General features: G+C 43.6%; 1 protein-coding gene across 1 annotated transcript in view; it reads right to left on the reverse strand.

Annotated features, from left to right (window-relative positions):
• Positions 1–1312: 1312 nt before the first annotated feature.
• Positions 1313–16846, reverse strand: part of GRIN2B (glutamate ionotropic receptor NMDA type subunit 2B) — a 425811-nt gene continuing 410277 nt past the window's right edge. Inside the window, exons 10-13 of the mRNA XM_023226202.1 lie at positions 11841–12001; positions 9863–10050; positions 7096–7334; positions 1313–4748 (exon numbers count right to left, since the gene is read on the reverse strand). Of these exons, the coding sequence (XP_023081970.1) occupies positions 2892–4748; positions 7096–7334; positions 9863–10050; positions 11841–12001 (2445 nt within the window). The 3' untranslated portion in view covers positions 1313–2891. The remainder of the gene's footprint in view (positions 4749–7095; positions 7335–9862; positions 10051–11840; positions 12002–16846) is intronic.

Here is a 16846-nt window from a genome sequence, read left to right on the forward strand (position 1 = left end):
CAGTCACACCAAGAACGGGAAGTTAATTTGACCTTAATTCTGTTTAAGCCCCTTTGGGAATCTTTCCTACCCTAGGTACTGACAGAGGAAATATGGTGCCACCAGCCTGTCTTTGCATGGAATGCGGTAACCTAGGGTCTACCTAGAAGGATAGGAGTCAGACCTGGGGTTTGCGTAGAGCCAAACTGAACCCTATGTAAAGCCCTGGCCAAAGTGCATGAACATTTTTCACAAACCAGTAAGAAGACTGGTTTGCTGGGGGCGGGGGAATGGACACAAATTACTTTCCCCTGGCTTTTTCACCATAGTGGCCTCCATGGGCATTCACTTTTTCCAGACACCCTGAAGCAAAAGCCATACAAAACAATTCCCCCAGTGGAAAATGAAAACCCATAACAAAACACTTTTTCCCTCTCATTCCCATCCCCACCCCACTCCCTCCAGCCCAACACCCTGAATACTCACAAGAGAACACTTTATCTATACAAAATTAATTAGAAAACAAAATATTTACATATGAAATAAACACCGTCTTGATTTCTGTTGCCAGCGGAGGCTGAAAGAGCTCCCTTGGTTCTAGATTGCTGTTCGCTAGGTTAGTTGGTTTGGTTTTTTGTTTGAAAGGGGTGAGGTAAGAGGAAGATGAGGGGATGAGTCCCTGACCCCTGGACAGAGTCAGGGCGAAGCGGTGTTTACGTGGCCCTTCACCTTCTTCCTCCTGGAGGTGCCTCACGCCCTCTGTCCTCTCTCAGTCTTTCCTGTTATCTAAGGTAAAGCACTCCGTGCCCCTCTCTCCAAATCTGTGAGAGGTTCAGCCCCTTGCCCCCATGTTCATGTTAGAAAGAAAACAAAGCTTTACAAGGCCTTCAGTTGGCTTTAAAATGAAAGATACTGAGGTAAAAATCAAGGAGGAGGGTCGGGGACAGCAGTCAAGGACGGGATGAGGAAGGGTCGCGAGTGAGGGCGAACAGGGGCGAAGAGCAGCCCTGGAGGGAGTGACTTGAAGAGACATGGCAGCTTCCTTCCAGAGGAGGATGAGCACCTTTCTGGTTTATGTGTCCTGTGTGCAACATGGCGATCCTGTAGTCAAGCTTCCACACAGACCCGGGCTCTCTGGATGCCACCCTGTGTAGGGGAGGATGGCAGGACAGTGGAACTGACCCATAGAATAGCCCTACCCCAAGTTTCAGGACCGGCCGTGACACATATTCATTTCCCTTCTCAATTTTCCAATGTTAAGTGAAGGGAGCATCATGTCTGCCGGTACCCTCATCCCTGGAGTTTTATACATGTATATCTTTTTTTTTTATTCCTCAATGGTACAATCTGAGAGGGAAACAAGGTGTTGTAGGAAGGTGGAAGGGCTTCTACCAAAAGTGCTCACTCTGGGCTCAAGTCACATTCCCAGGGAGCCAGGCCCAAAGAGGTGGTGGAGGTTCCCTCTCTGCCCCCCTCTCCCATTGCCAAGTCTCTTCCCCTCTCTTCGTACCTCCTGAGCTACACTCATGGAGTGAAGCTCATTTCTCTTAATTGTCAAGTTCATTTCTCTTAACTGTCTGCTCCACAGCAGTTGTAATCAGTTTTGGGGGAAGAAGCCTGCTCTTCTAGCTTCAGGTTAAGTAAGAAGGGATCAAAGCATTGGAAACATCCCCCTCTCTCACTTACCCTACCATACACGACTCCTTAATTCTTCAAAGGTGGCTTTGCTCCTCCCCAAACCTTGGCCAGTCGAGAGTCTAAATGCTCAAAAGAGCTTTGTAGAATCTTTTGCTCTCAAGTGTGGGCAAAAGAATCGTGGCTGTGAAAATTCTGTTTCCCTTTAGCCTTCCTGGAAAGTTCTTGGTTCAAACTGGTTGAAAAAACTGCCAACCACCGAGGACTTGTTTTTGCGCCTTGCTCTTGCAGGATTGCTCACCACCTTTTTTTTTTGTCTAGACCATGGATTCTTCTTTATCAAGAATTTTCATTCTCCTTATTCAAGAAGGATGAAGGGAGACACAGCCAAAATTCAGGTAACACATGGCCATCTCTGTCTGTATATAAGCCAAACAATCACACTGCTTGGGGATATTGAAAGAAACAACAGAAAGAGTCAAGGTTGCCTTCTCTTGAGGCACCGGACTACACGTGGGTACAAGTGTGCATGAACACACATGCATGCACAATCCACCTGCTCTTGCCTCCAAGGCACTGTGGGACACTATCATAACGTACTTTCCAGTTTGTTCAAGAATCCACTCCGCCATCGATGACCTTTTGTTCCTGTTCACCACCACTATCGAGTCTCATGGGGTTGAAGCAAGCATTTTTTGGCTTATATATAAACACACATGGCCTCCCAACCTCTGCTTGGCACACGATTCCTAGACAGATGTCATCTAAGCAGCATGAATTGAGCCAGAGCCTCTTTCTTTTCACAAGCAGTGTGCTAAATGGTCTCACGTAGATGCTTTTGCTTCCTCACCTAAATGAAAAGATCAGTTTTGGGAAAAGCTACCTTTGTGCTCACATAGCCTCTTTTTGGTTCTCCCGGCTTCACTCAAAGAGGATGTCAAGGAGCTCTTCCACACCAGGAGGAAGCTCGCATGCAGCCCTTCCTTTCTCCGCTCTACACTTCCCTGCTGAGAGGGCCCATGGCATCATCTCATGGGAACAGGAATGGCTGATAGGGGTGGAAGAAGGAGAGAACTGTGAAAAGGAGGGGAGATGGTGCTGGTCACCGGGGTTGCCCTCAGTAGGAACCAGAACCCCAGGATCCCATAAATAAATTAAAACAACAAGAAAGGAGCAAATGGGAACCAAGTTCACCCCCGTCACCCTCCGTGACATGCGCATCACACGACCCACAGCCTTACCCTCCCGTACCCACCTTAACCTCTCTGTTCCCTCACTCAGACATCAGACTCAATACTAGAAAGTTTCTCATAAACATGCCCATTGCTGGAGCCATTGAAAGCCCTGGGGTTTTTGTTGTTAGGCACACAGGGGTTGGACTGGTTCCCTATACAGATGTCCTTCTGGAAACGGGCTGGCACGGCCCCATGAAGGGCCGACACCACCGGCTTGTTGGTGACAAGGGCCCGGAAGTCCGGCCTGGCTTTCGATGCCCCCGCCACCGTGGGCTGCCTGAAGAAGTAGGATTTGCTGCCATGGAGCAAGCACTGGTCGTCCCCAAAAGTGGGGATGAAAGGGTTTTGCGTGACCCGGTCAGGGTAGAGCGACTTGCTGAGCATGTAGCCGCCGCCGGGGTTGTTGTGGTGGTGATGTCCGGCAGTGGGCACTGAGGACTTGTTGTTGGCAAAGGTGCTCTCGCCAGCTGACATCTCAAACATGTGGGCGTAGGGGCTCCCATCCATGAATCGGCCCTTGTCTTTCAGGCTTACGCTGCGCGGGGCCAGGGCGGCTTCTTCCTTCTGCAGGTCCACGAAGGTGTCATAGGAGTGCTGCCGGCGCAGTTTGTTCCGGTTCTTCTTCTGGGCCTTGGAATTAGTCGGGCTCTGAGGATACTTAGTGGTGGAGGCGTTTGACGTCACCGCCACCGGGGCAGCCGGCTGGTCCAGTTCCTGCAGGGAGTTGTCCTCGCTGATGTCATACAGGTTGCCTGCTTTCTTGCAAGCCTCGCACCGGATGCACGCCTGCCTGCCCGAGTTCTGACCCGTCACCGTCGTGGAGTAGTTGTGCAGCTTGGAGGGACAGCTGCGGCAGAAGTTGCCCCCGGACCGGTCCTCCCACTCCACGTTGGTCAGGTTCTTCTCCCAAGGTGCAGGTACCCCACTGACCACGCCGTGTTTCTCACCTGCCCCGTGCTTGATGTGGGACCTGTTGGTACAGGGCCCTCCTCCGCTGACCGAATCACGCTTAAAGTCATCACTCCGCTCCTTGTAGATGTCGGTCAGGTCCACGTGCTCCCAGTGGGGTGAGTTCTCCTTTGTTCGGAACTGGTCCAGGTAGAAGTCCCGAAGCCCTTCCTTGTCCCTGAAGTAGCGCTTGTGGTCAGGGGAGCGGGGCGGTCGGCGACGGTAGGCCAGCTCGATCTCGTCAAACTCCCTGCGGGACTTGGCCGAGGCGGGCCGCTTCTTCAGGCTGTCCTTATATTGCTGCTTACGCCTCTTGGCGGCATTGCCCTCGATGTTCCCGTAGGTGACGGTGTGGGTTGAGATGTCAGAGACATCGGAGCGGATCAAGTCATCGTGGCCACTGTAGCGGTCGCTCTTGAAGGAGAATTTGCCGTACAGGTCACTGAGCTGGCTGTGCTTGGAGGACGGGAGGCCGATGTCCAGGGGCTTCTTGCTGATGGACCTGGACTGGGTGGTGAAGGGTGGGTTGTCACAGTCGTAGAGCCCATCGATGGAGCTGGCACTGCCGATGCTATGGGGCCGGTGGTGATGGTGGTAGTGATCTTGGTACACGTTGCTGTCCTTCAGCTGCAGGTTCCCGAACGTTCTCTCCACCTCACTGATGTAGTCACTGAAGAGGTTCTCCTCACAGGGTGGGTTGTTGTAGGATTTGCAGTCAGAATGTGTGAAGCTGCGGCGATGCTCCGAGATGTCATAGACGGATGACTCCCTTCGGATGAAGTCCAGGGCGCTCTGCGGGGAGCCGTTCACACCGGACAGGTTAGCCATGTTCTTGGCTGTGCGCAGCAGGCGCAGGATGTTGGAGTGTGTGTTGTTCATGGTTGCGGTGGGGGAGTTCATTACGGATTGGCGCTCCTCAATCGCCACCCCATGGATGCAGCTGTAGATGCCCTGAAGCAAGAACGCGGGGACAGGTTAGATCTCCAGAGAGGCTAGAAATGACCACAAAAAACACTCTCCCACCAATAATTGCCCCAACTGGATAAGAAAAAATCAGGGAAAGCATGAAGCGAATAGTCTAATATACTATTAGATGTGGCTAGAAGCTTGTCTAATTTATACCCCTGAATTTGGTGACTGTCATGTCATGAGACGAGGTCAGTGACGTGGCCATCAGAGAGGGGGCATGGTCACACCCAGTAACTTGAGCAAAGGGACTGGAATCATAAGATATGGCATTTTTGCCTCAACTTCACTGTTGACTTACCGTGGTTTTCTATGCCTAGATTTTCACATCTTAAAAATGAGGCCATGATATCAACCCATAGCAAAAAATATTGTCAGTCTTCTGGAAATAAACAGCCATGCTCTATGGACGCTGAGGTTGTTCTGCCGTGGCTGGCCACACCTGGCTGACAGTAAAGCATAGGGGAGCTCAGTAGCTCACAATTGCCACTGTTTTCCAGCTCTGACAAATTTTAAGCAGGTTTTAGAATTTCGGTCACCAAATAACAGCTGAGCAATTCTCTTCTTGAGCCAAGCATGAACAAAATTCACAGAAAGAGAAAATTAGGAAGCCCTGGGGTCAATGAAGGATTTTTCTCCTGCTGTGTTCTACACTGTGGGAGGGAAGAATTGGGACAAACAGCCAGTACTAAATAGGAATAAATAACTCCCTTGTTGAATTCTCTCATTTATTCTCTCTTTAGTTCCTGTTTTCCTTCTTATACTTTCTCACTCACTTAATATTATCATCAATAATTAACATCTTAACAAATTAGTATTGATCGAGAGCTCCCTATGTACAGCTTCTTGTACAGGGCTTTGAAGGACACTGTGCAGGAGAGGCAATGGGCTGGGTTCCTAGAGGGCTCAGTATGTTTGATTCTAAAGTCAAGCCAACCTCCTGCTCACATCTTGCTCCCTGCCTGGAAAGGTGGACAAACTTGGAACTTTTCTCCCTGGCTAGGGAAAGTATTTGAAAAGAGGTTGTTTGAATTGTGTCATTACAACAAATGGGACTAATTTGGAAAGGTAAGTTGTCTCAGTGGGTGGGAGTGAGAGGGGAGAGGGTTAGAAGAATCATAGCCAAATGGGAAAGAAGAAAGGTTTAGACAAGGTAAGTCTCATTGTCCCACAGGGCATCAGCAAGAGGGAAGATCTTCAAGGTAAGGTTATTCCACTTTCCCAGTTCTTCTAACTCTTCCTGATTAAGGTCAAAAGAAAATTCCAAGCCTTTTTTCCTCTATAGAGGCATTGATCATGTCAAACATCATAAATGGGGTTTTTATTACAGATCACCAGCTCCCATGGCTTCTGGCATTCTAGGGAAGGGCTACCAGGGAAGCAACATGGCTCAGGGATCATCACCACCCCCAAGTTCCATCCTCCTGTTCTGAGCTCACTTGATGGCCTGAATTAATTCACAGCCAGAGAGGAAATGGAGAAATTGTTCTCTATCAGTAAAATACTATAGGAAAAAGATGAAAACATGAAATAATGAGAAATCAATTTTCTCATTAATACAAAACTCCATTTGAGTCAAAGTTGGCCATATCTGAAACCTAGACCTTCATTCATTCTCACGAATTAGTCTCTCCACTTTATTAACAAAATCAAAAGAAGCTCACTTTTTAAGAAACTTCTCCCTGTGACCTTCTGCTCATACACAAAACTGTCTTCCTAGTGTCTCATTTTGGACTAGGAATGAAGAGGAGACCTAAATAAAGAATGACCTAAGAGTTTTTACTCTTGCTCCAACTAGGGAAGTTTCTGGAATGTAAATTTCTTATGAGTCAGAGCTTATTTCTGAAGGTTCTGTTAAGCTCTTTAACTCTCCATAACCAACACATGGTTAAAACATAGAGTGAAACAACTAATAATATACCTTTGTATGTTAAAATAAGAGAGATATGTTACATATAATTATTTAAACAGAAATGTACATTTTTAAAGGATTAGATAGTTAATACAGTTTATACAGAACCAACTAATGGTGATGAAAGGCATTTGGTAAAAAGCCAAATTTTCCATTTTGACAGATCTGTCAGTTCCCATAGAGAACCAAATGCCCAAATCCCACACACAAAGCTGTTTCTTGAAGGAAATAGGGTATCACCCACTTTTCTGAGCTGCTTGCAATCATATCACACAAACTCCTGAGAAAACATACATGACGTGGTTTCTTGCTTGAGCAACATGGGGGTGGAGATAGTGTCCTCTTGGGGGTCTCTGCTTTGCACAGTGCTAGGCTAAGCTGTCCCTAACAAGCTCTAGGCATGTAAATCAAAACACTTACTCTGCTGATGGAGAAGACCATGCCAGGCTTGCCAGAACAGACACCCATAAAGCAATGTCGGAACTGCCAATAGAAAAGGTGTTCGCAGATGAAGGTGATGAGGCTGAGAGCCATGGCCGCCCCCAACATGTAGAAGACCCCTGCCATGTTGTCAATGTCCAGCTGGCTGCTCATGACCTCGTTCTTCTCATTGTGACAAATGCCAGTGAGCCAGAGAGCTTCCAGTTCTTCCATCTCCCCTGGGGAAAGGACAGAGAAGGAAAATAGATAAAAAGAGGAGACAGGAAAGGAGTAGAGAAAAGGGAAAAAGCGGGGTATTGAGCAAGAAAGAGAAAGATACGTAAAAGGAAAAGAGACAAGGAGACAAAAAGGAAATGAAAGAAGTTAATAGTAATCTTATTAATGCCATTACATACTAATTCATCAACATACTGAGTAAGCATTCAATAAAAACTTCATGTGAGTACTGCAGGCGCTATGAACACATGAGACGTTGCTCCCACTCTCCATTATCTAGCCTATATAAATTGGCATATAAATAATCACAATGACAAGCTGTCAGCAGGTAACAAGAGTTCAAAGTGGTGACGGTAATTCTGTGGATAGCATGGCCAGTGGGTTTTCGTGAAATAAGTAGGACTTGGGAGTGGGCATGCTGGATGGATGAATTTTAATTTACATTGTACAAAAAGGCACTCCAGCAGCAGGAATAGTATGATCGGTGGGAACACACAACGCTTGTTTAAGGAAAGGCATGCAGAACAGTTCAAACAGAAAAAGACATAGTAGGCAAAAGAAGCTGAATAAAAAGATTGATATGAGAGGGCTGAAGACCAGAGTATCAGATTAAGCATTCTGCACTTAATATTACAGACAGTGGGGAATAACATAATTGAATGAGTGATTCAGAGAATTGCCCTTAAAATTGTGCAAAGCAGATTGGGTAGGAAGGAGAGAGGCAGAGAGATTGATTGATTCCCTAGGGCCCCTCAGATTTATTGATCTCTTGCTGAAGAAAATAAAGAGCAAAGAGGAGTAAGCTTGAATAAAATAAGACTCCCAAATTCAGACTTGCCTTCTTTACACATTGTTTAACCATGCTTTGATTGCTTTAATTCATGTCAGATTTCAATGACCTTTTTCCACTTCACCAGATACTAGAAAGTAGGAAGAGGTCCCAGACAAAAGGAAAGTAAAAGAAACCATGTGTCCTAGAATGCATCTAGTTCTAGACAAGCATTCTGAAAATCTCATGGAGAAAATTGCCTATTCCAATAGTTCTAGTTTGGCTAAAAAACTGAACTTTGCTTGCATAATCTGACTAAAGTTTTGGCAACTTTTGCAAATCATCTCTTTCTGATGGGTATAGTCTCCATTATTGCCTTTGAGTGACAGCTACACTAAAATTACAGAAGCTCTTATACCAAAATGGCTTGGTAACACTCCAACTAAAACACTCTCCTGTTTCCAGTGTTAATCAAATCACTTTTCCCTTATTATTTTGATTAAACTATGATTCTCCTAGCTAGCGGAGCAGACAACTTCACCTGGATTCTAAAAATCCACCTGTGGTCTTCTGCTTCTGATCTCATCCTTAACGGCAAACCTTCTGCAGACATAATTGAGATAGCCACTTGGCTGACGGCTGGTGAAGCCAAGTAGGGTCTGGCTGTTCATTCATAACTGAGTTAGTTTCTGTGATTCTAACAGAAAGAGTAGTTTCTTTGTACAATAAAGTGAAGAGGGATGCAGAAGACAGGAATATAATGAAACAGAAGATGAGATGTTTTCAACTCAAGTTGGCAGCTCAGTCTGCTGCCAGGATGATACTGGGGAGTAGCTGGTGATGTCTGCCTCTGAGGACCCTAACCCTGCCTCTTCCAGCTGAAAGAGCAAGATGGGAGAGCAGGAAGAATGAATAGATGGCCGCAAGTTTATTTCTCTGCCCTACCTCTGGGCACATAAACAGCAGAGACCTTCCACAGTTCCATCTATTATTCTGGCCACATGTGAGATGACTGGATGAAACATCTAATATCAGTTCTCCTACTTTATCCCTGAAGGTTTGATTATAGCCTGCAACCCAGAAACAAACCTCCTTGACAAACTGCTTCAATCCTCTCCCTGCCATCTGTCACTTTATTATGGGGTGAAAGATGTTATACCATCCCCGTAAAATATATATGCTGAAGTTCTAACCCCCAATACCTTGGGATGTGACTTTATTTGGAAATAGAGTCATTGCAAACATAATTAAGCCGAGATCATCGCAGAGTAGGGTGAACCCCTAATCTAATATGACTGGCATTCTTAAGAAAAAGGGAAATTCAAACACAGACATGTGCAGAGGGAAAACATGCACACTGGTAAAACACCACGTGAACATGAATCAGAGATTGGTGGTATGCTTCTACAAGATGAGGAATGCCCAAGATTATCAGCAAACCACCAGATACTATGGGAGAGGCATGAAACAGATTCTCCCTTGCAGACCCCAGAAGAGAATGCCCCTGCTGGCACTGTGATTTCACACGTCTATTCTCTCGAACTGTGAGACAAGACATTTCTGTTGTTTAAGCCACTCAGTGCATGGCACTTTGTTATGGCAGCAATAAGAAACTAATATATACCTGAAAACTACACAATGTACTGTGAAATGCTTTTCTGGAAATGCACAGGTTAAATAAATGGAGGAAAGGAAAAGGTTGATGTTTTGGACTGGCCATCAGTAGAGGACAAATGGGCACTTTCCCTTTCTTGAACTCACCATCTCCAAAGAGCTGCAGGATAGCAAGGTCCACCTGGCGCTTCCACCCAGAATCTTTTTGGATGGCAATGCCATAGCCAGTGGAAGCAAAGACCTTCCCACTGCCAATGGTCACCAGCTTGCAGCCTTCATCTCTGCCTGCCATATAGTTCAGCACTGCTGCATCATAGATGAAGGCATCCAGTTTCCTGTACAGGAAAAAAGCAAACAAATCCAATGGAGGAATTTTAGAACAAAACTACCTATGGGGCCATTAATATGAAGCAGTAGGGTTCCAGAAAACTATGTGGAGAATTGGTTCAAAGTAAGGTTTAAGTTGGAACTCTGCCAGAATCTAAAGCCTAAATCCCAGGCTGTTCTTTATGTGCTTTTGGGTTGAAAGGAGGAGTTCTTTTCTTCCCACTGGGAATGATGAGAATGTAAGTTGGGCCTGAAGCCAACTCATAAACTGTGTCTGAAAGGAAGAAGGAGTAAAAAGGGATCAATAAAAATAATAACAGAAATAATGAAAAGTAACCACCGCAACGAGCAACAAATAGCATGGGGTTAGATTTATATAACATTTTTCATTTCTCAGTTCATTACAGTCTGGAGTGGGGATAAGTGTAGGTGTTTGTGTTTCAATAGATGTGCAATGCTATTTTTGTGGTCAGGAAGTTTCCAGTATTCTGTCGTGCAGCACAAGGATAGAGGTGAGGGGTTGAGGTGGTGGCAGCACAGGCTTGTGTAAGAGCAGATGAGTGAAACTACAAGAGAAGGCAAAATACAGAAGAATTCAGATCTCTTAAATAAATAAATTACAGCATATAGTTCCTAAACATAAAATAACTTCATTTTATGTATTGTGCTTTGCAAGGGAGAAATACATAGAAAAGGGAGTAACACCAGGCATAGGGGCAGGAAGGCATGAATCAATATTTAAAACCAACATTTAAACATATCAAAGGTAGAGGAAGAAATTTAGATATAGCTGTACAGGCAATAGAGAGGTCTGCAAGAAAGAAAAGCAACACCATTATTCCCTTCATTTTTATTAGTTAAGTCACTTTGTTAGGTAACCTATAGAAAGGGGAACACCAAAAAACCAAAGCCCTGATATGAATGAGAGTGGTGGGTGTAGCAGGGGTCAGAATACCCAAAGTGGCCCTACATTCAAGCTCAAATCCCATCTTCTGAAATCTTTTGTGACCGTATCTATGGTGATAACATAGAATCTAACAGTATTTTACGTAACCATGTATCTAGGTGCCTTTTCCAGAGCTGGAGCTACAAGGGTATTGAGAGGAGGTCCAAGTGCTGTTTAGTCATCATACAACAAAGAAAATGAGCTACAAGACCCCTTGACTTCCAAATCCCAACATCTATAATGCTCCATTATCCATCATCTTCCATAGCTGTAGCTTGTGGAGGCCAAATGAACAAAGGGACCAATCTGGCTGGGACTGTGCAAGCCAACACATGTGTAGGTCATGAACTCCTATGAATGGACAAACACTCCTCTGAGAGGACAGAGTATGTTAACACAAGCTGGCACTGGATATCAGTGAACACATTCTTACTGTTAATTATCTAAAAACATTTACACTTTCCCCCTTTTATTTCTCCATTGTCCATAAGACACCAGAACCATAATTTTCACCTCTTAGACAACTGGTCTTTATTTCATACATGGCACAAATACCTTAGCCTTCACTCTGCCCTCCTACTTCTACATTTATTTCACTCTTATTTCGTGGTTACATTAGTGCAACTAGAAAATAATTTGTAAAAAATACATAGAAGTAAGTAATAGCATAGGAATCTTTGTACACTGGTCTAAGTGATACTATCAAATTTAACTTGGAAATCCATAAAGAGCAAATGAAGTCTTCTTTAACATTTTATGATACCAACCATGGTATACCTAGTGCATGTGATTCAATAGTATGCTTAATGTGAGAAACAGATCAAGGACTCTGGGCTTGGAAGCAGTTCTTACCCTGTTTTCAGGGAGAGCAATGCATCATCTACACCCCTCTGGTTGAACTTTCCCATGTAGGCATGCATTTCTGCATAGTTATTGCGAATATTTCTCTCTGTGCTGCCGTTGGGCACGGTCCCAAAGCGGAAAGGGGGTGAGAAGTCATTAGGTCTCTGGAACTGGAGAGAGAAAGACAGATAGAGACAGAGGGAGATGGAGGGAGAGAGAGAGAGAAAAGTCATTTTAGAAAATGTGAAGAGACATTAAGTTAGCATTAGTGGATTTATAATGGAAGGGACCCAACTATACCTCACCAAATACATTAGCCCTCACTCAGGAGCAGCCATTGCTATCTGAAAGCAGACTTCAATTCAATTTAGTACATATTGTTGAGAGATTTCTATTTGCCCAACCCTGACTTTAATCTATAACCCTTCTGTGTTCCTTTTGTGTACACTACACAATACCAGTGTTGATGGGCCAAAGGAATGTGCTGGTGGCTTAACTGAGGTGGACTAGTCACCTTTATTTCTAAAAATTATGTAAAATCTGTATTCAGGTCTCTTAAAGGCCTAAATACCCAGTCATTGCACTCTTTTGGCCATAGGGCCTTAGTGGGGTGAGCTATGTGGTACTCCTGAAGATAATTTGTTGAGTATCAAATATGTTTTGCTAAGAAATTTTCTTTTGACCTTCCCTGATGCACTCAAAGCTCATATTTATCCCACATGAGTTGCAGGATAAACTGTACAATCAAAGACAATTTTAATTATGTTCTCTTTCTTGCTTGAGACTGAGAGTGCATCTCCAGTGCCTATTATAATAAAGTGAAACCTCTTGGATTTTCATCCCTATGACATCAGTTTTATTTCTGGCTATCACTCTGCAATGCGTAAGTCTTTATGTTGCTTCCTGAACACAAAATTTGTTCATTTGTGTCTTCATGGCCTCATATAGTCCATCTCCTCAGTGCCAACTCATCTGTCTCTCTAGGCCAATTTACATCTTTCGTTTCAAAATAAAACTCAATTTCTTCAAGAAATCTTCTGTGAATTCTTTCTTCCATCAAGTCTACCCAAAAGTGACCCATCAGAACGGGTTATTCTTTGTCTAGATCACTGTAATCCTACACATGCAATTACTCTTTAAGTGTGCTAGCTAGTCTCTGATGTCATCACTAAGAGTTTAAACTCAGAGACTAGCTAGCACAGAATAGAGACCCAAATTAAAAATAGTATAAGAGAACATTTAGTGGGCACTTACTGTGTGCCAGGTGCTGTGCCAAGCACTTCATATAAATTATATTAGTTAATTCTCACAAGAATATTGAAAACTAAGCATTATCATCTCCTTCTTACAAATGAGGACAGGATGCACAGAGAGTTTATGCTACTTGTCCAAGGTCACACAGTGGTAAGTGGTGGATTGAAGACCAGCTCCAATTCTTATACTATTTTTAATTTGGGTCTCTATTCTGCATCTCCTAGTAAACTGGCTCTCTAAGCTTCTTATTCCATTAGTATAGCAATGATCATTGTAGCTGTGCTGTGCTTTGCTTTGGCATCGGAACGACAATGAAGATATTTGAAGTCCTCTTGGTTTCAAGTAATAGTACCATTTACTTTGGAGATACATTTGAAAATCTAACCTGCCAACTCAGGAGAACTCTGAAGCTTTGGAATTGCTTGGGATTAGAAGGAATTCTTTTCCTTCTTAGAATATAGGAGTTCCATGGCCCACAAAATATCTCAGCACCAGGAGCCATAAATGCCATCTTAATTGCTCAGTGCTGGCCACAGTTAAAAGTAGAGTCATGCAGTGGTGTTAGGCAATCTGTGATGCATCAAACAACTACTACTTCCTGACTGAGAAAGCTCCCCCTCTGACTCATCACAGAGCTTTTTGACATTAAAAGTTTTGAAAGGGGTTATAATTTTTAAGTGGATAAAAACACTACAAAAGAGTAAGAAAAATCTAGCTTTTTATATAGCAATTTTGAATTTTAAATTATTTTTAGATTTCTAAATTCTGTTTTGTAATCGTATCCCTGAATAAATAAAAGCTAAAGAAATGATAAAGGGTCTAGAATAGCCAAGATCACTTTGAAAAAGGAAAAAAAAAAAATGTTAAAGGATTTACACTACCTGACTTTACAATTCATTATAAAGCTACAGTAATCATGACAGTGTGGCATTAGCATAGAGTCAGATCAATGGAACAGGATAGAGTGCCCACTAACAGAGCCACACATATATGGTACAAGGGCAATTCAGTGGAGAGAGAATGGCCTTTAACAAATGGTGTTGGAATAATTAGATATTTGTTTGCTAAAAAGGAACTTCATTTCACACCTCATAAGATACACAGAACTTAAAGTGGATCATATACCTAAAATGTAAATGCTAGAATTATAAAACTTGTAGAAAATATAGGAGAAAATATTTGTAATCTTGAGTTAGAGATTTCCTAGCTACAACACCAAAAGCGCAAACCACCAAAAAAAGGTAAACGATAAATTGGAGTACATAAAAATAAGAACTTCTTTTTGAAAGATGCAGTTAAAATCATAAAAAAGATAAGCCACCAACTGGGAGGAAGTATTTGAAAATAAATTAAAGCTATTAAAACACTAAAGGAATTAGATAATAACATAGCAAGACTTACATAGTTAAGGCATCTTTCAAATGAAAATAATCAGGCCAGGCACAGTGGCTGATGCCTATAATTCCAGCACTTTGGAAGGCCAAAGTGGGTGGATCACTTGAACTCAGGAGTTTGACACCAGCCTGGCCAACATGGTGAAATCCCATCTCTACCAAAAATATAAAAATTAGCCATGTGTGGTGGCATGCGCTTGTGGTCCCAGCTACCTGTGAGGCTGAGGTGTAAGGATTGCTTGAGCCCAGGAGGTGGAGGTTGCAGTAAGCCAAGATTGTGCCACTGCACTTCAGCCTGGGTGACAGAGCAAGACCCTGTCTCCAAACAAACAAATAAATCATCATCAAAATAATCAGAGAAACCAAGCAGTCAGTACTGGGGAAGAAGGAGGAAGTGCTGGTCTTAGAGGCAGAGAATTTGAATTTGGATTTCAGCTTTGTCTCAGGCCAGCCGCATGAACATAGGCAAATTACTTGAATTTATGGACCTACCCTCTTTTCTGGAAGTATTATTTTAATGAATAAGATAATATGTAAAAAAAATACTTAATACCTGGCACATGATGGATTCTCAAAATTCTTAGTTGCTTCTATGGAGATGAAGTTCTAACATTTGAAATTGTCCTATGTAAGACAGTGTTCCCTAAGATTGAAAATTCTTATTCTCTAATTTGTTCCTTAAACTAGGCCAGTCTGGAGGCCAACAGGGAGAGAACATTGCCCCAGAATTAGCCAAAGCAGTGAGTTGCTTTTTCTTTTGAAAATTCTTGTCTCAGCTTGGTGAGATCTGTGAAGTTTACATAAAACAGATTTTTTATGCTGTCATTGGAACTTGAACTGTACGAAAATTCACATTCATGGATAACTGTTTAAGGGAGGCCGTGGAGAAGAAGGAAAACATAATCTTCCATATATCGTCATGCTTCCAATAAATGCCCCTGTAATAAAACTTACCCCAAGCTGTAAGGCATTATATGGCACTAGTGTAGCCTGAGTGGCAATCAGTGCTTTCTAGGGCTTTGGGAAGGAGAAAAATTTAGCACTGTCAAGAACCCGAAGTCTTAACATTAATAGAACAGGGAGGACCCTGAAAAAATAATTTTAAAACAAATTTAAAAGCCTAATGTATCAGGGAGCTCAGTAATTGAATTAAAAAACTCAGTCTGATTTCAAAGTAGGGAAATGTATACAGTACTCTTTCTTTTTTTTTTTTTGAAATAGAGTCTCACTCTGTCACCCAGGCTGGAGTGCGGTGTTGTGATCTTGGCTCACTGAAACCTCAACCTCAACCTCCCAGGCTCAGGTGATCCTCCCACCTCAGCCTCCCGGGTAGCTGGGACTACAGATGTTAGCCACCACACCCCGCTAATTTTTGTACTTTTAGTAGAGACAGGGTTTCGTCATGTTGGCCAGGCTGGTTTCCAACTCCTGGCCTCAAGCGATCCACTCTGCTTGGCCTCCCAAGGTGCTAGGATTACAGGCGAGAGCCACCACGCCGGGCCCAGTACTCTTTATTAATCACGTTTGGTCATAGAGCTTCCTTGAATGTGGAATCTTTTTCTAGGAGTCACCCAGATTGGAATTATCAATCAACACAGATTTGGATAGGAAAATAACACAGACAGGGAGGGCCCCATTTCATAGATGAGGAAACCGAAGCCCTGAAGAGATCAAACAAGTTGTTCAAGCCCACACAGTATAGTGGGAGGACAAGCTGAGACTTGGCCCCTGAGTATGGTCTTCCCTTTGCCAGTTGAAATGCTAGCTGAACAGTCCTACTTCCTGCCTACTAGGGAGTGAAGCCACACACTGTAAGTGGGGCCACGTAGTGAGACTATCCTTCCTTTTGGGGCAAATCAAATGCCAACTCCCATCCTTCCCACTGCATTTAACACAGGGCTTCAAGCAATTGCTGTGAGCGTGCACTTGCACAAGGGCAAAACAATGCCAGAATGTTAAGAGAACTGTAATCTCATTTGATCCTCCTGGAGAGCAGCAGGGAATCAGAATTCAGGCCTCTGAGCTGTTCAGATCATCTCAGCCTCCATTTTAATGACCTCAAAGTGAATTAGTCTTGGCAGCCATGCAAGGAGAAAGGTGCTCAAGGGCCAGGAGTCAAGGCCCCCACCCAGAGATGAGCAGACACTAGGGTCCTGGACTCTTTTGGCTGCCAACTCCCCACTAGAGAGCTTCTCATACAGCCTGCTGGAGAAAGAAAGGAAGAGGGGAGCAAATCAGGGAAGGACGGATCTGGTCCATTTTTAAAATTGTTAAATAAAAATATAAATTGATTTTCCTATGTATTAGGCATTGTAAGTCATTAATAATTGCCACTCTTATTCAATACCTATGTATGTACTGGGTATA

This window comes from Piliocolobus tephrosceles, chromosome 10 (genome assembly GCF_002776525.5).
Source record: "Piliocolobus tephrosceles isolate RC106 chromosome 10, ASM277652v3, whole genome shotgun sequence".
NCBI lineage: Eukaryota > Metazoa > Chordata > Mammalia > Primates > Cercopithecidae > Piliocolobus > Piliocolobus tephrosceles.